The following is a 21,504-nucleotide window of genomic DNA, read 5'->3' on the forward strand; positions in this document are numbered from 1 at the left end:
CTTCCTCTCCAGATAACTTTGTAACTGGATGCCATAGGGGTGTATGAAACTTGGAGAGAAAGTAAATGAGGGATGGAGTGGAGAAGCCTTCTTTCTAATGCTCATGGGAAAAGTGTTCATTAAAAGTTCCATAATATGCTCTTTAATGAAAAGTGACACAAGATAGATTAGGTTTTTGTTAAAAGTCAAAAATGCATCGTTGTCTTGAGATGTGAACTGAAATGAAACACCTGAGTTGGGGAGGAAGACACATTTTTTTGAGCAAAAAAAAAAAAATAGCTGGTTGTTTTCTGTAGACTGTACTTCTGGGGAAATTTTATACTCATGAATCATCAGACTGCAGACATTACTTGTAGTTTTGTTTTTGTTTTTTTTAAAACTCAATCAAATTTAACTTGGTTGTTTCATTTTTTAAGTTCTGGTTTCTCCGCTGGATTCATAAAAGAAACTGCATCACTTGGATATTCTCAGGAACAGAAAAAACCCTTTGACTTTGATATACCCATTGATTTGCTATATTCCCACTCTAAATGATGAAATTACGAAAAGAACAGAGGATGGCCAGATGACATTGCTGTGGATGTTTGTGCAGAATTTTATTTAAATATTGCCCTGAACACATCACGTTCAGACAGAGAATCAAATAGCATTCACGTTGAGCTGCAAGTGATCGTGCTGGGTTGCCATCACCTCTGACTATGTACAGAAAGAAAATTCCTTGTGTATTCATTTTCCCAAGTTAGATCTTATAAGTGGATATGAAAGTGAGTTCTGAAAATACTTTGGCTACAGGGAACTTAGATTTTCATTCAGTAAAGCTTTTAAACCTACACATTCTTTCTCATGCTACTGATACGTTAGAGACAGCAAGTCAGTTGGTCAGTAGAAAATCTCACAATCTGGATTCTGCAGATTGCTTCCTCTTATAGTCTTTTAACTTTGGGCCTCCATTCCCTGTAGTTCCTATAAATACATAGTTAGGTCTGGAAGCTTGATTAGATTTTATTTTATTTTTATTTTATTTTATTTTATTTTAGCAAGAGTGGTGTGTTTAGCCCCATCTCTTGTGTTTAACCTTTAAGGATGCACACTTTTTGAACATGGTTCCAGTCCTCTTTTCCCTCAGAAGTGGCACACTAGCCAGGGGTGATGGTTCTCAAGGCTTGTGGCAAAGTGTATTTTCAACACCAAGAGGAATTAAGCACTCAAGCATCTCATAAGCCTGAGTATCAAGGATGGACAGAGAAGAGGGGTGGATGGGTAAATTCCATTTTCTGCATATGCAAGACTTTGAAGTCTCCCCAGGTGCTTTCCTTCAACCTGATTAAACTCTGCAGAGGTGAGAAGACCGAGGTAAAGATGGGGGGATGCCCACCTGGCCAAGGACTAGAGGCAGGAGAGAGAAGTCACAGATGGAGGTTTTTCCTTTTTTGAATATTTGTATCAAATGCTAATTACCTTCAAAAGTCCTCTTTTCTTTCTTTCTTTCTCTTTCTTTCTTTCTTTCTTTCTTTCTTTCTTTCTTTCTTTCTTCTTTCTTTCTTTCTTTTTTTCTCTTTTTTTTTTTTTTTTTTTTAACCTCCTCTGTTGATAAGGGATTTCAGGGCAGCTCTGGTTTTCCTCATCTGTAAAACCTCAATTCCTTTTTATTAATCTTCTTGTGCCTGTGGAATATCAAAATTAATCATTTCTAAAGAAGCTACTCTTCTAATGTTAAGTTTTTTTTTTTTTTTTCTGGGCCAAACCTCAATGTAAAGGTTTTAGCATGAAGAAAGCTCATAATTTGTGTTATATGAGGGACATTTTTCTCTTTTCACAAACTTTCTAAGGACACATGTTTATGTATTTTAAAGCTGTCTAGGAAAAGCAAACTTTCTCAGGATATATATTTATGCATTTTAAAGCTATTTAGGAAAACATATAGTCCACACCACCACCAAGAAGGAAGCCATGAGGTGTATGGTCTGCTGATAACTGTTTCTGTTTACTTTGTTTTCCCAGTTAGGTGGAAAGAATTTCCTTTTGTAAAAATGATGCTCAGTTTTGGTTGCTTTGTTGCATATAAGCAGGCCACTTCTATCAGCTAGCTTTGTGCTTGCTTTGTACCAAAATAAATATTGTGCCTCAGAGCAGAAGCTGGAGTGTACTGAAAAGTGAGTGTCTTGAACTTGCTCCTCCTGACTGCTCCCCTTATCTTATCCTACCCACTCCCACGACATTTTTAAACCTTCAGCAAGTCTAATTTCATTCATACCACTGGAGAAAATAGCTGGGGATTAGTCAAGTGTCTTGATGATAGAAGTGAACCCAGGCTGGGGTTATACCACTCGGATTGTCGAGCTAGTTTTGAAGGAAGAGAGCTGGACTGACCTGCATTCAAACCCCATCAGTCTGACTTTGGGCAGATAACTCAGTGTCTTCTTAAATTTCCATATCCTTTGCTGTAGAATGAAGATCTTACTAATTAAGTAATAGTGAACATTTATTGAGGGCATACCATGTGCTGAACAGTGCGCTTTACTTACCTAGTCTCATTTTATGTTATGAAGTTCTGATGGGGAGGTGTTTGTCGTGTCTCTTTTGGACTAGTCTTATAGATTAATCTGGAGATAAAGAACTCAGATTAATTTAACTCTTTAAAATGCATCTGCAAGAAACTGAATAAATCTGGTTCTCTTGGTATAGTAGATTGAATAATGACCCCGAAAGATATCTCAGTCCTAATTCTTGGAGCTTGTGAATGATACCTTGTGTAGCTCAAGGGACTGTGCAGGTATGATTAAGTTAAGGATCTTGAAGTGGAAGATTATCCTGAATTATCTGGGCAGGCCCTAAACATAAAACATAATAAGTGCCTTTATAAGAAGAAGACACAGGGGAGATTTGACAACAGAGGAGTTGTAGAAGATGTGACAAAGGAAGCAAGAGGACAGAGTAATGTGAAGAAAGGACCAAGGAATGCAAGCAAGTCCTAGAAACTGGGCAAGACAAAGAGATTTTCTCCTTGGCCTCCAGAAGAAAATAGCCCTGCTCACACCTTGACTTTAGGACAGGGAGGCTGATTTTTAGACTTCTGATCTCCAGAATTCTAAGGGAATGTATTTATGTCTTAAGCCTCCAGGTTTGTGATAATTTGTTGCAGCAGCTGTAGAAAACCGATATGCTGGGATTTGCACTTTCCTGCCTAAAGCTTCAATGTTTAAACCTACCAGCAACTGGGCCCATGAAATTTAGAGGTGAAACACTGATCCCTGTAGATGAAAAGTGCCTCTGGATTTTGGCCTAGTGGCATTGGCCATGTCTGCTGTACTAGTACAGCTTCTTTTTCAGTGTTCAAGGGTTTAAAGAGTTCTAATACTCAGTTTTCAAAGAATTAAATATATCCCCACTCTACTTTGTTGCCATGTGGCAGGAGACAACAAAATCAAGACAAAATTATCCAGTTTGTAACTTAAAATTCCTTGCATAACCTTTAAAGCTGAGGTTGCAAACTGGTGGCCCTTAGGCCAGAGATATTTTGTCTGACCTGACAGTGATTCTATAAAATCTCAATTATTTGCCAGAATTTTTAGTTGATTGATTGAGGGGAGAGAGAGACAGAGACAGAGAGAGAGAGAATGGGTAGGAAGGCCAAAGGGAGAGCATCCTTCCAGTAGATTCCTTGCTGAGCATGGAGCCTGATGCAGGGTTGATCTCATGATCCCGAGACCATAACCAGAGCCAAAATCAAGAGACTTGACTGAGCCACCAAGGTGCTCCATTTGCCAGAATTTAAAGCTGAAGTGATCTCATATAAAAATATTGATTTCTGACTTTTCTGGAAAATGGAAAGATTTGGCAACACTGGGTTCATATAATTACCAGTCCTTGGCTGGAAGAGCACAGTCCTTACTTTCCTCCTCATTATCTGAGTTGGAAGGTAGATCTACCCACTGCAAACATTTCTACCCTAAGGCAGATTTGGGATTCATACTCCACTCTAGGGCTGCTCCATGAATGATAACACTCTTGTCTCTGGGTCATGATAAATTTTTACTCCCCAACTATCCAGGGCTTTATGATTGATTTATTTGGAAAGTACATCTTTGGCCCCAGAAACCTCTTCACTGGGTGGTAGCTCCTTGCCCTTCTTAGAAGGCTTTTTGGCTCTAGACCTCTAAGAATTCTTCCTTCACTCGCTTAATTCACCGAGCAATCAAGAGACCCAGATCTCCCTTGGGGTAGAAATCTGAAGCATAGTCCCTGGAACTTTTTCAGTATAATTCTCTTGGAGGAAGAGCTTGGTTTTCCTTGACCATCTAAGCTAATAGTTTGGTATTAACAGTGGCTATTGTTCCAAGGGCAGCTGTCATCATCCTGAGCCATTTTGTTTCAGATGAACCTCTGCTGATGATATTTGCCCATCAAAATGACTAAATTCTCTATGATGGCTTCCCCCAGGTTGCCACAGAGAGAGACCTTCTAGAATCTGGTCACATCCTGAATACTAGAGAACAATTACGTGTATTGTAAATATAATAGTTCCCCACAACAGCATTTAAAAAAAATAGCAACACAGAAAAGATGGTTTCCAAAGGTGGAGATGATACGAAATGGGATGGAAAGCAAATATTTTGGAAGCTAAATTGAGTCAAAAAAGATTTCAACGGTTGGGAATGACTTGCTAAAAGAAATGAAATGGAATTTAAAGGGTAAATGTGACATTTTTAACTGGGTGACGGGCACTTGATGGGATGAGCACGGGGTGTTACATGTTGGCAAATTGAATTTAAATTTTAAAAATGTAAAAAAAATAAATTAAGTAAGAAGGATGTGTAGTCTTGAACTGCAGTTAAAGAAGTCATGTTCAAGCGCAGGGTTGGAGATACATGCCTTAATTGCAGTTCATGCTTTCTTGGACGCTGAGGATTCTATTTGACTGGGGAAGACCACTGTGACCTGTGTGCTACAAAGTGATATGCTCTTAGATGTGTTCGTGGAGCCCTGACAGCCTGTGAGCCTAATGCATTGTGTTGTGTTTGACTGGATACTGGTTTTGAACAATGCGATGGAATCCCTTGGGTGAGGCATGTACTCTTTGGTCTTATGCACTTATGCAAATTCCTCAATTCTTAAGATTTTTGTGTTTATGGATGGCCCTCCTTCCCCCCTCCCTTATAGTAGCACTCTTCTGGGGCCACTAGGATCCATTTTAAGCCCAAAAGTTGAGAGAGAGTTAACAAAGGAAGGGAATCAAGAAGAGGATGATATGGATGGGAAAGGAATCAGACACCAGTGTGTGTTGTAATCACTGAGAGAACTGCAGCTCTGTGCCCTGGAAAGCTGTCTTCCAATACCTGAAGGGCCGTCGTGTGGAAGAGGAGTTAGCTTCAGTCCTTCTCATGGAACATTTACAGGCTGTGCACCTTACTTTGGTCTCTGAGCTGAGAGGATACAGAGGAGCAGGTTGGTCTCTGTCTTTGAGGCCGAGTTTACTGCAGAGCAGAGGAGATATACAGGTGGCTGTAAAACACGAATACTCTGGTTCTCCAGAAGACAGAGGGGAGGAGGCAGATTTCAGCTTGGCCTAGAAAGGCCTTTCCTCACAATTAAAGCACTCCCCCAACTGGAGTGGGCTGCCCTAAAAACTTACCACCAGTTGTATTGTCCAACTGTTGAAGATGAGCTCCAGGAGCTTTCAAATGAGGGTTGGAGTAGATGCCTTCGCCACATGTTAGTATATGGTCCCAAGACCACTGATCTGCTTTCCTTTACTTATCCAGAGAGCAGCTTACTCACCCTCCAGCTGCTGTGGCTGTGGGACGTGTGGACATGTCAGCCGTCCTGGCAGACACCAGGATGCCTATGTGTTGTACTCAGTGTTCTGGGCAGACCACGTTGGGAAGAACGTTGGGTTGCGGGGTTTCCTCAGCGTGGAATTGCACTGATGTGTTTGTCTTTTGGAGACATCAAAGCCAGCCGGCAGGCCCAGCTGTAGTTTTTGTTCACAGACCTGATAGGAGAACCTAGGGGCGTGTTTGGCAGGTACAGTCTTGTTTCTGGGTGCTTCTTTAGTGTGTTGGTTGCATCTGGCTCTGAGGATCATGTCATTACCTTTGAGTAGTGCGGCGCCTCATTTCCTGGGACAAGTATTTTGAGGAAAGTCTGTTACCTATGCCCTCCAGGAACCCAAGTAATATCAAATCCGGAGAATAGCTGCCAAGGCTAGAGATCCCTAATTCTTCCCCTTTAAAATAATTCAGATTTCTGTTGTGTCCCTAGAGATCCCTCAGCCTTAGAAAACATGTCACCTTCTGGCTCCATGCAGAGGACTAAAGCAAGCAGAGGCAGCATGTCTTCACAGCCCTCAAGGCAGAATGTTCTGGCGGTGTCATTCTTGCCTTGTCCTCTCTCTGCTACCACACGCCACTGTCATCAGCTCTTACACCCCCACTGTCTCTGTAGCATAATTGTAAGGCAGACCTGGCCTCTTTCTGGGCAAGTACCTTGTATGGTTCAGAGAGGCAGATGTTATCTGGATTTGGCATTTCTTCCCAATTTTTGCGCATTTAACCCTGGCTTGGCTCTTTGGGACCCTGCCCCCCAGATATGTCAAAAATCACCTGGAGGATGTAGAGATGAAGTGTAGTAGGTTAAAGGGAGCAGAACTGCCACCGAGTTCCCCAAACTGCTGTCACTGATCTCTGCAAGGGAGACAGGCGATTCTTTCTAGAAAGCTTGGAGCCAGAATTAAATGTGATGCATCCCATAGCTGCTGTGGCCATGGGACGTGTGGACATGTCAGTTGTCCTGGCACACAGCCTTCCCCTCCAGGAATTGTCTCCCCTGGGGAAGTGGGAGGTGGAGCCGGCCCCAGGGTTTCCCCACACTATGGAGTGGGCTGAGCAGCCAAGCTACCTGCTTCCTGCACTGGGACCCCTGGCCTCTCTAGAGGAACAGAGGCAGAGGGTGGAGGTTCTCGGCCCTGACAGCAAGTTAGTGACACCTGGAGGCTTGAGAAAACCAAACCAAACCAAACCAAACCAAACCAAACCAAAAAACAAACAAACAAACAAAAAACAATCGTGCATGGAAGGAACCCATTATTCCCCAGAGTTAATTTTGTAAAGCAGCTTTATAAATTCCACATACTGTCAGTTTGGAGTATACAGATCAGTGGTTTTTAGTATATTCGCAGAGTTGTACGACCATTCCCACAACTTTAGGACATTCTCAGCAGTCACTCCCCCGTTCCCCCAACTTCACGGGTCCTAGGCAGCCGATCCCCAATCCACTTTCTGTCTCTACATAATTTGCGCTTTCTGGACGTTTCGGTTAAATGGAATCACACAGTAGGTGTGTCCTCTGTGGCCGACTTCTTTCACTCCCCTGTTGTCAGGGTTTGCCCACATCATCATGTATCAGTACTTCCTACCTCTTTATTGCCAAATAATGTCCCCTTTTATGAATATACTATAATTCGTTCATCCGTTCATCAGCTGATGGGCATTTGGGTTGGTTCCACTTATTGGCTATTACGAATAATGCTGCTCATGAACAATGTGTACAAGTTGATGTGCAGATACAGGTTTTCGTTTCTCCTGGGAATATACCTAGAAGTAGGATTCCTGGGTCATATTGTAACTTTAGGTCTCATCTTTTGAGGAACTGCCAGACATTTTCCAAAGCAGCTGCACCATTTTACGGAGGCATTTCATAAGAGCTCCCTGTGCTGATTCTAGATGCGATTATACCGTGCTTCCCATGCAGATAAGAATCCTTGCTCTGCCTCATTTGGAAGTAAAATAACTGCAGAATAGATACCAGCTTTTACCTAAAGGAGAGAATACTTTTAGAGGATTCACTGCCTCCGAGGTATTCTCTTCAGCAATCCACATCCCTCAGCCCTCGCAAGCTGTCCAGGATCAACCTGAGCACCAGCTAGAGGACCAGCCACTCCAACGCTGGGTAGGATTATCCAGTGTCCAGTGGTGGCACCGGTTGGCTGCAAAGAGTTAAGTCGATCTGGAAAACTGATCTGTAGGTTAAGTGGAGCAGGGCCACAGATGTGTAATCCCCACGTCTGAGAATGTGACATTTCTTCTGTGTCATCACTTTCTCCGTGCTATCTGGTAAAAACTGAGTCATGAGGTGCCGACAAAAATCCATTGCACTTAATGTGAAACTTGAGGTATCTGCTCATTCCTGAGATATTCGCAGCTGTCAGTTCGGCTGGCTAGAGGGTAAACAACTTGCTGGGGATGAAATCCTGCCCCTGTGACTTTTCCCAGCCTGTCGGAGAGGCAGAGACCCAGAAGGCCGGCCAGTGAGAACCTGAGCGTAGGGCGGGCTGCGTGGTGGTGACCCCAGGGTTGAGCGGCCCTGCCCCGCACAGGGTCCTGTTTCCAGAACAGCCCAGGTGGAGGGATGCAGACAACCAACTGTTGTTGTCCCGTGAGCCTTTTAAAGACCTTCTTTCTGGTGCCGATGCACATTTCCAGATGGCACCTGCGGACCCCTCTGAGCCTTGCTGTCCGTTCTTTGTGTTTGCAGCCACGGCACGGGGTATGAGAGTGACAACCACACAACGCCCATCCTGTGCGGCGCCCAGTACAGAATACACACGCACGGCGTCTTCAGGGGCATTCAGGTGAGACCTCGGGGGGTATCACTGGGCGGGGACCTCAGTGCCTCCTTCCCTTCTCAGCAGCCTTTTGCTTCCTTGCTGATGGCCATTCAGCCAGGTAAGTCTGTCCTCATCACAGGCCCCTCTGACGATAGGGACCTCTGCTCTTCCCCCGGGGCAGAGGGCAGCCTCCTCTCCAGGTGGGTCATTGTGACCACAGCCACGTCCCTGGCTCAGCCCAAGAAGCTCCTGGTGGAATCCCATCCCTTCCCCCGTCCACCGCTTAATTCACCTTTCCCGGTGGGCCATGCAGTTCTTGGAACGGGTGACCTGGACCCTTGGCTTCCTGAGCGGACCCTGGACTTGGTCTGCATCGTCAGGTGCCCGAAGCTGACTCTGATCTTGCCAAGTGTTCCACTAGTAATAATAAATAATGACAATAACGGCACTACCTTGTTGCTGCTGGACGCTTTCTGCATGCCAGGCACTGTGCTGAATTTTATATATGGGCTTTTTCTCTTAACAAATGTAATTTCTTTTTTTTTTTAAGATTTTATTTATTTATTCATGAGAGACACACAGAGAGAGAGAGAGGCAGAGACACAGGCAGGGGGAGAAGCAGGCTCCGAGCAGGGAGCCCGACGTGGGACTCGATCCCGGGTCTTCAGGATCACGCCCTGGGCTGAAGGCGACGCTAAACTGCTGAGCCACCCAGGCTGCCCCAGATTTAATTTCTTAAATCAGTTTTGGGTTTAGGGAAAAACTGCAGAAAATACAAAGAGTCCCCATATCCCTCCTCTTCCCTCTCCTCCCTGTTATTATCTTGCCTCCGTATACTACACTATTACAGTTGATAAGCTGGTATTGATCCTTTTTTTAAAAAAATACATTATTGTTTTTTTTTCCAGATTTCAAGATAATTTAATTCATAGTAGAGCTAATCTATTCTCTGTACTTTTTTGCCTCAACATGCCTATTTCATCTTTACATTTTAACTTCAGTATAAGTTGAAATAATTTCAAATTTACAGAAAAGTCTAAAAATAGTAGATATGCTACCTGCATTCAGATTCCTCATTGCTAATAGCTTACCACATTCACTTTATTATTCTTTATGTATATATAACTTATTTCTGAATCATTTAAGAGTTAAGTTGCCAGCACAACTACCAGTTTGTCCTAAGGTTCCTTTTTGATACATTATTGTTAATGAAAGTCCATAGTTTATGTTAGGGTTGATTTCTTGTGTTGTGCAGTTCCATGGGTTTTCTTTAAATGCACAATTCCACGTATCGACCTGCACATTCTAGTACAGAATAGTTTCACAATTGGAAAACAAAAATGCCCATGTCCACCTATTCACCTCTCCCCGCCCTCTCACCTTCCCAAAGGACTACTGACCTTTTTACTGACTCTGCAGTTTCGCCTTTTACCAGAATGCCCTATGGCTGGAATCACACACCATGCAGCTTCTTCAGACTGCCCTCTGTCACTTAGCAATATGCACTGAAGTTTCTTCCATGTCTATATTTTATTTTTCCAGTTAATCCTCAGTGCATCTTAACAGCTGGGTCCATCATGTCCATTTTATGGATGAGGAAACTGAATTCCAGAGAAGATGAGTGACTTGTCCACAGTCACATAACTAGTTAAACACAAGTCTTGTCTGATTCTGGAACCCCTGTTTTTGTTTTTCTTTTTTTTTCTTTTTTTAAGATTTATTTATTCATGAGAGACACAGATAAGCAGGCTCCCCACGGGGAGCCCGATGTGGGACTTGACCCGAGGACCTGGGATCATGACCTGAGCCAAAGGCAGATGCTCAACCACTGAGCCACCGAGGTGTGCCCAGAACCCCTGTTTTTAACCACCATGTTGCATTGCTTCTTAGGGAGACAGAGGGCTGTGAACAGTTTGGGGGAGAAGGGCTTCAAGGAGAGTGAGGAAAGTAAAGTGAAAAAGTAAACATTTTGGAGAATTTGGGGAAGTCAATGGCAGGCCACCTCAGCGGAGCCTCTTTTGGGAGGTCAGAACCACACGCAGGTACCAAGGGTGTGCATTTGTGACTTTGACTTGTGACTCAGTGGCTGTAACACAAGTGACATCAGTGGTACTTTCACCAGAATAGTCAGTACCCTAGAAATAAGTGGTGTGTGAGCTGGGTGTCCACATGATGTGTGGGGCAGGTAGCTCTGAGAGGTTCTGATTGATGTCTTCAGAAGCAGCGTGGTGATTGAACAGTGTGCTCCCTCAACCCAAACCTTCCAAGTGTGAGAATAAAGGTGAGGGTTACAGAAATATAAAATCTGATGGAGGTACCATGAAGAGTCATCCTGGTCTCTCCTCCAAAAAATACCATCTTCCACCAGGATCCTTGACTGACTGACAACTCGATTTTATATCCCATTGCTGTGTGTGCCACATATAGATTGAATTAAAGGAAATGAAAAAAGCTCCTTTTGCCTTCATCTCCACCAAGCCATTTGTCAGACTCACTGTCATGGCTGCTGATAGACTCCAGACCTAACAGGTGTTGTTTCACTACCTACTCGTTTTCTCCTAGAGTCTGACAATCAAACACAGCTGGCTCACCATTTAATTTTGCCACTGTTTGCCTTGAGACACTGTGGCCTATCAACAGCAATGTGTATGTCACTTTAGTACTTATTCTTCAAAGAAGATCTCACAGTGCAAGGCAGTGTGAAGTAGAATCTAGAACGTAAGCATGGTGTGGAAGATGCACAGGGCAGGGACACCGCTAAGCTCAGAGGCAGTTCCAGGTCTTAACACAAACATGGGTATGCTCTTTGGTCTTGACTTGCACATCTGGAAGAGACTGAGGAGGATTCGGTGGCCCCTCGGGCACTCTCAGTTCACCCATCTATGAGTCGTTGATCCTGAGAGCAGGAAGGAGAGTTTGCCTCACCGTGTCCCCTTAGTACCTTGTCATAAAGAACTGACCATACACATACCCACTCCCATAGATAAAGGGAATCAACAGTGAAGGATGGAAAGTGCCTGGAAGGCAGACCCAATGTTTTCTGGTGTTACTACTAAGCGATTACACTGGTTACACCATTAGCCCTGGTGGTTTCAGCCCCATCACAGAGAAAACCCCCAATTCCCAGGGGTCCCTCCTTCCTTGTCATTTATTCCCATATGGAAAGTCTGGTCAGTTTGGGGTTCATTGAGGATCCCATATCTTTCTCTAATAAGGGCTTATCCGCACATGGCAGATTGGGCCTGAGATCATGTGCCGGTGCATCCAAGTGGAAGGAAATAGAATCTGGGACTTGGAATTTCCAGACCTCACTGCCTCAAGTGGAGAAGCTGAGATACAGAATGGCTTGGAAGCTCTTGGAGTCCCCAGCATTTCTTTTCCAGATCCTCTGGATCAGCAACCCCAAACAGACTTCAGTGAAGTAGCAGCTCTGGTTGATCAGTAGTAATGACATTGGGGTGCTGCACAATAGAACGTCCTGATCTGTCATCCATTAGTGATGTCTGCTGTGGGCATCTGGGGTGTGGATGGGAGTGGTTTTAGATCTTATATCTGTCATCCTTTCTCTGGGTATATTCTAAAGCTCACTTTCCCTAGGACTGACATGAATATCCACATGTGGCTTAAAGTCTCCATTTCTCTCACACTCTGCCTGCAGGATGTGCGACGTGTGCCTGGAGTTGCCCCGACTCTTGTCCGGTCAGCATCTGAGACCAGTGAGAAACGCCCCTTCATGTGTGCTTACCCGGGCTGCAATAAGAGATACTTTAAGCTGTCACACTTACAGATGCACAGCCGGAAGCACACTGGTAAGTGTGTCCACCGTCCAGCCTCTTTTCCAGTGGCCTTTGGGCAAGGTGGTTCAAGAACTCCTGCTCTTGGCTGGCACACCACTAAGGACATGGAAAATTTCTTGGATTGATAGTCGGTAATGCTTTGAAAGGTCTGGCCGATGTGATTAAAAAAAAAAAAAAAGGCTGTGGGGAACTTTGTATCCTGACTGTCCATCCTTCAATAAAGAATTCAGTAAACTGTTTTCAGGAAGAGCAGAGGAGAGTGGTGGAGAGAGAATTCCACAGAACTGAAGAGACTTGCTTGTGTTAGAAGTCTGGCTTCATGATCAAGTGGTGAGACCTTGAGCAAGTTACTTAACCTCTCTCTGGATTTCATTTTGTCTCAAGGAAAATGGAGGTGATAATACCTGCCTTAAACCATAGTTAAGACTAGATTTTTTTTTTTTTTTGAGAGAAAGAGCCGGGGAGGGGCAGAGGCAGAGAGAGAGACAATCTCCCACAGACTCCACACTGAGTGTGGAGCCTGATGTGGGGCTTGATTGCACCACCTGAGATCATGACCTGAGCTGAAATTAAGAGTTGGACAGTTAACTGACTGAGCCACCCAGGTGCCTCAAGACTAGATTAACTTTTATTTTTAATTTTTAAAAAGATTTCATTCATTTATTCATGAGACACACACACACACACACACACACACAGATTCAGAGACACAGGCAGAGGGAGAAGCAGGCTCCATGCAGGGAGCCCAGCGTGGGGCTTGATCCCGGGTCTCCAGGATCACGCCCTGGGCTGAAGGCAGCGCTAAACCACTGAGCCACCAGGGCTTCCCTAGATTAACTTTTAATACCAAATTAAATTAGGGGCGCCCTGGATGACTCAGTGGTTGTCTCTGCCTTTGGCTCAGGTCATGATTCTGGGGTCCTGGGATTGAGTCCTGCATCAGGCTCTCTGCATGGAGCCTGCTTCTCCCTCTGCCTATGTCTCTGCCTCTCTCTGTGTCTCTCATGAATAAATTAATAAAAACTTAAAAAATTAAATTAAATTAAAGGCATTAGATGTGAAGCACCCAGTATAGTAGCCTATGTCTATAGGTCTGAATAAACAGTGGTGTAACTATTAGAATCCTAGTAGCATCTCTAAAGAGAGAGGACCTGTTCTGGGAGCTTGGTAATCAGACGGTTTTGAGAGATTGATGGGCAAGGTCAGTAAGACTTAAGGAGAGACATGGCCCAAAGAAAAACGGGATGGATTGCTTGGGTTAGTAATAACCAACCAGATAGGAATGGGAAAATGGATTTGGTTTAATTTTTGTTTTCAATCTTAAAAAAAGAAAGATGATTTTTGATGATGGATGTATCAAGGAAAACTGGATTTTCCCACAGGTCATGAGATCTGCCTTCTTCTAGGAAAGAGAATTGGCCTTGTCTGGTTGTTGGCCACATTGAGTATAAACAGCTATTTCACAAACATTTGCTCTTGGCCTTGTGGGCACTGAATGGGAGCGTAGTTGGGTCTCCATTGCAGGGAAGCAGTGCAAAACACAGGCTTTCCTAAAGGGGAGCCGGTGCTGGGGTTTTTTGTTTGTTTATTTGTTGTTGTCTTTGGTAACTGGAAAGACAGTTTCATTATTATAATTACCCTTACTATTTTGTTATTACTGCTTATTTTGCTTTGGAGAAGCTGAAAAGGAGAGTGAGCCACGTTTAGATCTCTCTGGATCGTTGAACTTTGCTAAGTTGTGTCTGGAGGATGCAGTTCTCTTATAAACCTGAGTTTGCACTCAGTAGACCACATGCTTTGAGGCTAAAGATGAGACACCTAGAGGCCCATTATATTTTTACATGGTTCCCCAAATGGGATCCTTTGAAAAGTGTCTGTAAAGGTTATAAAGAAAATAATAAAGTAAAACTGTGGCTGGAGAAACGCAAGGGAATACAGTGAAGGAAATACGGTTTTAGAAACCTTTGATGGAGAAGAGGCACTTAACAAGCAGTGAGGGGGAGAGGTCTGTGTGAAGGGGAAGCAGTGGACAAGATAGCCAAGACCCCCAGACCTGCTGGAGGTTTTAAGAAGCTCTTCTTTCCAGAAGACAAGGAGAGGAGCCTGGTATTTCACAGTCCTGCAGCCCTTTTCTTGAAACAGTGCGATCATTTTTTATCTACGTATGATAATAGTAAGACTATTCTATTAAGTACTTTTATATAAAATATCTCTTAGGTGCCAGACTATCTACATTAATTATTTCATTTAATCCTCAGGCACTGACCAGTTACCAGGTGGATAGGGTATAGTGGAAGCAGAGCCCAAATTCATACCTTTTAACTCCAATTCACAAACCCCCTTCTCAAAGAGTTGATAGTCTGTTTTGGAGCTAGGATACATACAAACGAAAAGGGGTCACGAGAGTAATGACAGTGTACTAAACCCGAGGCTGGAGGAGCCAAGAAGAGTTGCTGGTGTGAGCTAAAATCATCCCAGAAGGAGGAAGGGCTTGGCTAACCATCCAAGGGTTGGTAGAGTGCAGTAGAGGAAGTAAAGAAGGAGCAGAAGCAGAAAGGCAGAGAAAAGAAATTAGACCGAGTAGGATTGGTGGAATGTAAGGCACTGAGCCAGATATAAATACAAAGTTAAGGAAAGGCTCCTGCCCTCAGAATTTTCCAGCCCACGGAGGAAGGTAGCCCTGGACGTAGCCTACAATGTTAGATATTCCGGAACAAATCCCGTACTGAGGCAAGGAAGGGCTTTCAGTCTGAACATGAAATGTCCAAGAAGGCATATGCAGAGGAAGCAGGTGGCATTGGTGAGAGACATACAGTAGACTTTTTTTGTGGGAGGAAAATGTGGAGATAGGGACAAAGGGCATTTGGTGTGAGCGAACTGCAAGGCAGTTTGGGGAATGCTGAGCTCTGGTATAGCGGGAATACAGATTTATCAGGGAAATAGAGGAGGGTATGAGGCCGGAAAGGCAACTAGGGAATGCCTTGCAGCAGAAAGAACAACTGGCCTCAAATAGTTTGCTCTCCATCCCAGAATACTGGTGACTCAGAGTTCTCATAAGAAGGTGGGAAGGCCCAAGGTTGCTCAGTTGCACTCATGGCTGAATTTTCTCCAGCAAGCATAGGGGTGGGGCTTCTCCATTCTGAGGCAGAAAGTTGTGTAATCCCACTCCTGACTACTCTCGGATAAAAGGATACCAAAACCTTCCTAACTATTTTGGTTCCTGGTTTAACTTGAGTGTCTCACAACCATGGCGCTGTTTATGCTTGATTCAGGGATGAGAAGTCAGTAGCAGAGAACATCACATCTTTACGCCATGGAACATAGGACACTTATTTCATGGGGCCAGCTCCAAGGCGTATCCATCCCAGAATTGCCTCCCAACTCCGTTTGAGAGTTAAGACTTCTTTGGTTTATTATTTGTCTAAAGATTCTCTACCAGTGTTTTTGGAGCAGTGCCTCTGTGCCAGACCCTGGGCTAAGCCCTTAATGTGGATGGCCTGGTTTCGTCTGTTCGTAAATCCTTTGAAGTTGTGAGATTTGGGGCCCCATTTCTCAACAAGGAAATGGCACCTGCCCAGAGCTTTAAGTGGCAGAGCTGGATGTGACCCTAGTGAGACTTCAGAACCTGAGCTCCCGTCTACTCACAACCCAGAGGTTAGGGACCATCCTCATCCACCCAGTCCTCTCTTGTACACCCACTGGCCAGGAGCCTGCGCACAGGAGGGCCCTTAGCCTCTCGTTGCTGTCGGCAGCACCCCCCTGACGAGGTCTGCCAGAGTGCCTTAGGCGTTTGGGGATCCCACGGTCCCAGGAGGAGAGCTCGGCTTTAATGAGATCCCCATTTCTGGCATCATTTTCAAATGGAATATGTGTCTTCCCCAAGGTGAGAAACCGTACCAGTGTGACTTCAAGGACTGTGAACGAAGGTTTTCTCGTTCAGACCAGCTCAAAAGACACCAAAGGAGACACACAGGTTTGTAGGCTCGCTTCTCATTGCTGCCAGTACATTCTCTTGGGTCGCACTTGATTTCGTGATTCTCTTTGCGGTTGAATATGGATGTGAGAGGGTTAGCCATTTGCTTAGCTTTTCCCGATAATCGTGCCTCCCCCCCCGCCCCCCCAATCTCCAGAGATTTTCCTTTTCTTAAGGGAAAGAAGAAAAAAGAAAGAAAGAAAAGAAAGAAAAGAAAGAAAGAAAGAAAGAAAGAAAGAAAGAAAGAAAGAAAGAAAGAAAGAAAAGGAAAGGAAACATCCCCTGTTTCTCCTGCAAACCACAGAACAGTGGGATCCCGCTAGCAATTTGCTGATGATACACTAGTAGTGGTAAAGAACAGGGTGGTGGAGAACACAATCCGGTTTGTAGGGTGTGATTCACTTTTTCAGTCTTGGACACAGCTGAGACTGGTGGGAAGCTGGATGTTTGTGGTTAGGGAAGAGTTGTTCCCCAGACAGAAGCAGGTCTTCAGGGATTACACTGCAGCATTAGGTGGTTTGTACCAGGCCTGGGGTGTTGGGGAAACCTGCGGGCGAGGCAGACATCATCACAGGTGCCTGGAAACGTCCGGCTCCTCCGGCCACCAGGAAGCTGGCCCTGTGGGCCTCGTTATGCTCCCACATTGTTAGGGCTGCGGCTAGACCTTCTCTGTCCATTTAGGTGTGAAACCATTCCAGTGTAAAACTTGTCAGCGAAAGTTCTCCCGGTCTGACCACCTGAAGACCCACACCAGGACTCATACAGGTAAAACAAGTGCGTAAACTTTTCTTCACATTTATTTTTCATTATTTTTTTAAAAAAATGTTGTTGAATGAAGTTGTTTGTGATGAGAGAGATGGGGAAAAAGATTAGTGTAGAAGTTCTGAGCAGGCTTTAGAGTGGGTGGGGAGAAAGAACAGTGCATGGCTATCTTTAAATAATAATATTGTTTCAGAAGGGATTGGTGGGGGGAACCATAAAGCTGGAGGAGGGACGTGTGAAAAGAACTCTTACTGTGAGCATCAAATTTGAAAGGAAGAGATGAGCTAGGTCCCTGCTGTTCCCAGTTGGCTCCCTCACATTGTGTCACTCAGTTTTGATATGATAATCAACCTTACAGAAAAACAGCAGAAATTCTCCCAAGCCAAATACTTATTTTTTGGAGAGCTCACATTTCATGACACTATTTTCAGAGATGTTGAATCCTTGCTGTGCTAAAAGTTGATGTCCCCAGAGCAGACATGGTGTCTGCTAGACTCGTATCAGCAGATGGATATTATTTCCTTTGTACTCGTATAGACAGGGGAATAGGACATTTATTTACTGGTCGATGGATGTTTCTTGCTTCTTCACAAGCCTGGTGTGATTCATAATGAAAATGGCACCACCTTTGTTGTGTATTTTCTACCTGTAGAAAGAGGCTTAGGGTTATCTTGCTGTCTCTTTGTGACACCCTTGTAAGAAAAGGGTAGGCATGTTTTATCCCCATTTCTGAGATGAGGAGACTGAGGTGATGAAATGACTTGTTTACAGTCCCAAAGCTTGTAAGTAGCAAACCCAATTCCTTCTGTTCCCAGCCCACCGTGTCCCACAGCCTTCCTTCTTGAGAGAGAGAGAGAGAAAGAGAGAGAGAAAGAGAGAGAGCCTAGGTTTGTCTTACAGCCCAGGGAGGATAGGAATCAGGAAGAGAGCCAAGGTCAGGAAAGCCGAGTGCCACCAAGACACTGAGGAAAGTGATGACCACCAGGAGAAGGGGTTGGGCTTAGTCCATTAGAAGGTGACCTTTGACAGCACGGCTGGGGGTGGAGGTGGGGGGCCAGGAGCCAGATTGGGAAGAGCAGAGGAACAGTGAGCAGGAGGTGAAGGAAAACATGAGGTCACCAGCCCCCGTGCAGTTGCAGACTCAGCCCAAATAGGCTGCGTTTACAGACAGGGCCAAGGCACCTGTGCCCCAGAGTTGGTGGGACGGGCATCTCTTTTGCTCTACTCAAGTGCCTCTGGTGTTTCTTCTTTTTATTTTTTTTATTTTTTTAAAGATTTTATTTATTCATGAGAGACACAGAGACACAGGCAGAGGGAGAAGCAGGCTCCATGCGGGGAGCCTGAAGTGGGACTCGATCCTGGGTCCCCAGGATCCCACTCTGGGCTGAAGGCAGCGCTAAACCGCTGAGCCACCCAGGCTGCCCAGTTTCTTCTTTTTCTTATTCTTGAGCTCATAAATTGGTGAGAAAGTTATCATGCCTGGTGTCCCAACCCCCTTGTCCTCCAACCCCGGACATACCTGCGTATGCGCAAAATGGCCCTTGTCACTGGCAGACGCTTTTACCCTATCTTGGGTCACTCCCCTTGTGACCTTGGGACAGCTCCTCCTCTGGGACATTCCTCCCTGCTTGTCCCAACCACTAGCTCTCAGAGGAGGCAAAGTGGGGGGCCAGCGATACCCTGGGAAGATCTCCCTGATGGTACAGAGATTGGCTCCTGTGGCATTTTTACTTAGGATAAAGCCACGCCTCTATTCCCATTAGGGCCAGGCCTCGGAGGCCGGATAATGCCAAGCGCATGGGCTTTGGCATAGACCTGGATGGACATCCTGCTTGGGTCTGCCCTCACTAGCTGTTTAGCCTCCTCTCTAGAATGGGGATACCAACGCTTCTCTTACAAGGCTGTTGTAAGGAACACAAGAAATAGCGTATGTAGATGATACCCAACAAGGCTGGGCGTAAATTAGGCATTTCATAAATGCTAATTATCCTCCTCATCCAGAATGAGGCTTGGAAGGAACTTCTGAGAACTCCTTAGATGGAGAGGTCTCGATCTTACGGCAGGCTTGTTAAAAATCTGAAAACCATGCCTCACCTAGAACCAGGGATTAAGCTCTCAGCAACACTTGAAGGTAAAAGAAGCAAATATCCTGCACACTGGTATCCATGAATTATTTTAAAATACCCAGCCCCCCCCCAAATATCCACACGGACAAAGATATTAAAGTTACAGTCAAGCTCTAATACTGGAGGACAACCAATCAGTAATATCCAGGGTGATGATCCTGACTCTTCGCAGCCCAGTTAAGCTCAATTCCCTGTGAAGACAGCCGAGGGGAAACGTGTATGCAGTTCACAAAAAAAATAGTCCAACAGCAAAGGTTAAAACAAGTGTTTTCCCCTCGATTACATATGAATTACCCAGACACTCTGATTAACTAGACTTTTTCCTTCTCTGCCATTTCCCTAGGCCTCTGACATAGGGAATATTTTATACTTTCTACAGTAGTGTAATCCTTAAGGGCCCAGAGGGGCTTCCATTTCAAGGCTGCCCATGAGATGAGCCCGATTTGTGAGCCTAGGGCAAGAGCTAGAGGGAACCGAGAGTGGGTGCCTTGGGATGATTTAACTCAGGCTTTTGATAGTTGAACTTGTGCCCGGCCTCTCCACTGCAAGTGTCTCTGACTGGCAATTGTGTCAACAGGTGAAAAGCCCTTCAGCTGTCGGTGGCCCAGTTGTCAGAAAAAGTTTGCCCGGTCAGACGAATTAGTCCGTCATCACAACATGCACCAGAGAAACATGACCAAACTCCAGCTGGCGCTTTGAGGGGGTCCGACCCGGGGACAGTTCTGTGTCCCAGGCAGGACAGTGTGTGAACTACTTTCAAATCTGACTTTAGAATTCCTCCTCACTCACCTCTCTAAGAAGGAAATGGCAGGTGATCTTCTTCATCCGGCTTCCGAGACAAGATGCCTGTACGACTGGATCCTACCAGGTTTGCCCGGAGGAGTTGGGCTCTGCTTTGCTTGCTTTTAGTTGACTCCAAGGCCCTGGAGAGAAGTGGCTAACGATGTCCGGTTAGTTAAAAGCCCACCTCTGCCATTTGGTCTGGATTTTCCACTGTAAGAAGAGCCACTGTGGATCATGTCCCCCCCCCCCCCTGCCCCTCTCCTTTTATGCTCCTTTTCACTAGGAATGGAGTCATTGTACCATTTTCCATCATAGAATATTTATAGGCCAGGGCATGTGTATGTGTCTGCTAATGTAAACTTTGTCATGGTTTCCATTTACTAACAGCAAGAAATAAATCAGAGAGCAAGGCACTGGGGGTGAGTCCCGTCCGACATTCCGGAGGTTAGGCAGGCTGCTAACCTGGAAGGCAGGATGTAGCACCACCAGGCAGCTTTGAAAACTTGTGCGTTCCAAGCAGCTGAAGAAAGCATCAGGACTAACCAGTACCTCTGTAGAGATATCGAGAAGAATCCTTCCGTTCAGCTAATTCGGTGTTAACATTTAGCACAGTGCTGTTAAGAAACTGTGTTTGAAGAGCTGAGATTTTGGTGGTATTTTCGACTTTTTTTGAGTTGTAAATCACATGCATCTTCAGAGACATGCATATGTCCTCACACAAAAGAAGTGGAATTCATTTTTATCATCTGGGGTGTCCTTAGAGTGTACTGACCACGCTGGTTATGTGGCTTCAAGTTGTAAAAATTAAAGTGATTCTAGGAGAAAATTGGGCTGGTCCAGGATGTCCATTGATAAGACTGTTCTTAAGTAACTCTGAGTCTACCGGTGTATGTGACAAAATGAGACTCACTAGTGTGAGGAAATCCATTGTTTAAAGGTGGTTGGGTGTGTGTGTGTGTATGTGCGTGTGCATGTGTGTGCTTAAAGGAGGGTGTTTATTATTTACTGTTGCTTGAAATTATGTAAATATATATATCTGATAATGATTTGCTCTTTGACAACTAAAATTAGGAAATGTATAAATGTTAGATGCATCACTGTTTTGGTGTTGATCTTACAACGTATCAATGATAACACTAAAAATGTAACCTGCATTTTTCACTTCGCTCTCAATTAAAGTCTATTCAAAAGGAAAGTGGCAAGGTTGTATCAGCTGTATTGTGTTCAAATCTCAAGAACAGTTGAGACTGTCTTAAATAGGTAAAAAAGATGCTACGGGACGTCGAAGATCACTAGTGTAGTCTCTCCAGGTCCTGGCTCCTAGCTGTTTCTCTCTGTCGAAACTCAGGAGGCGCAGTTATCCATCCTGGAAGCCGCCGGCATCATAAAGGGATCGTGTTCATGCTGTGGTCAGCTGGGTTTGTGGCCGGCATGGTGGGAAGCATGTTTGAGGGTTTA

The 21,504-nt window shown here is 44.7% G+C and overlaps 1 protein-coding gene across 9 annotated transcripts in view; it reads left to right on the forward strand.

Annotated features, from left to right (window-relative positions):
* Positions 1-21,241, forward strand: part of WT1 (WT1 transcription factor) — a 48,768-nt gene extending 27,527 nt beyond the window's left edge. For 7 of the 9 annotated variants that reach the window (XM_035701472.2, XM_049096573.1, XM_025452398.3 and 4 more), the window contains 5 exons: positions 8,533-8,629; positions 12,264-12,414; positions 16,286-16,375; positions 17,057-17,149; positions 19,841-21,241. In XM_035701472.2, coding sequence (XP_035557365.1) covers positions 8,533-8,629; positions 12,264-12,414; positions 16,286-16,375; positions 17,057-17,149; positions 19,841-19,962 — 553 coding nt within the window. In that variant the 3' untranslated portion in view covers positions 19,963-21,241. The remainder of the gene's footprint in view (positions 1-8,532; positions 8,630-12,263; positions 12,415-16,285; positions 16,376-17,056; positions 17,150-19,840) is intronic. The other 2 variants (XM_049096572.1, XM_025452399.2) reach the window with 1 other exon arrangement.
* The last annotated feature ends 263 nt before the right edge of the window (positions 21,242-21,504 follow it).

Source organism: Canis lupus, chromosome 18 (assembly GCF_003254725.2).
Source record: "Canis lupus dingo isolate Sandy chromosome 18, ASM325472v2, whole genome shotgun sequence".
In the NCBI taxonomy this organism is placed as follows: Eukaryota; Metazoa; Chordata; class Mammalia; order Carnivora; family Canidae; genus Canis; species Canis lupus.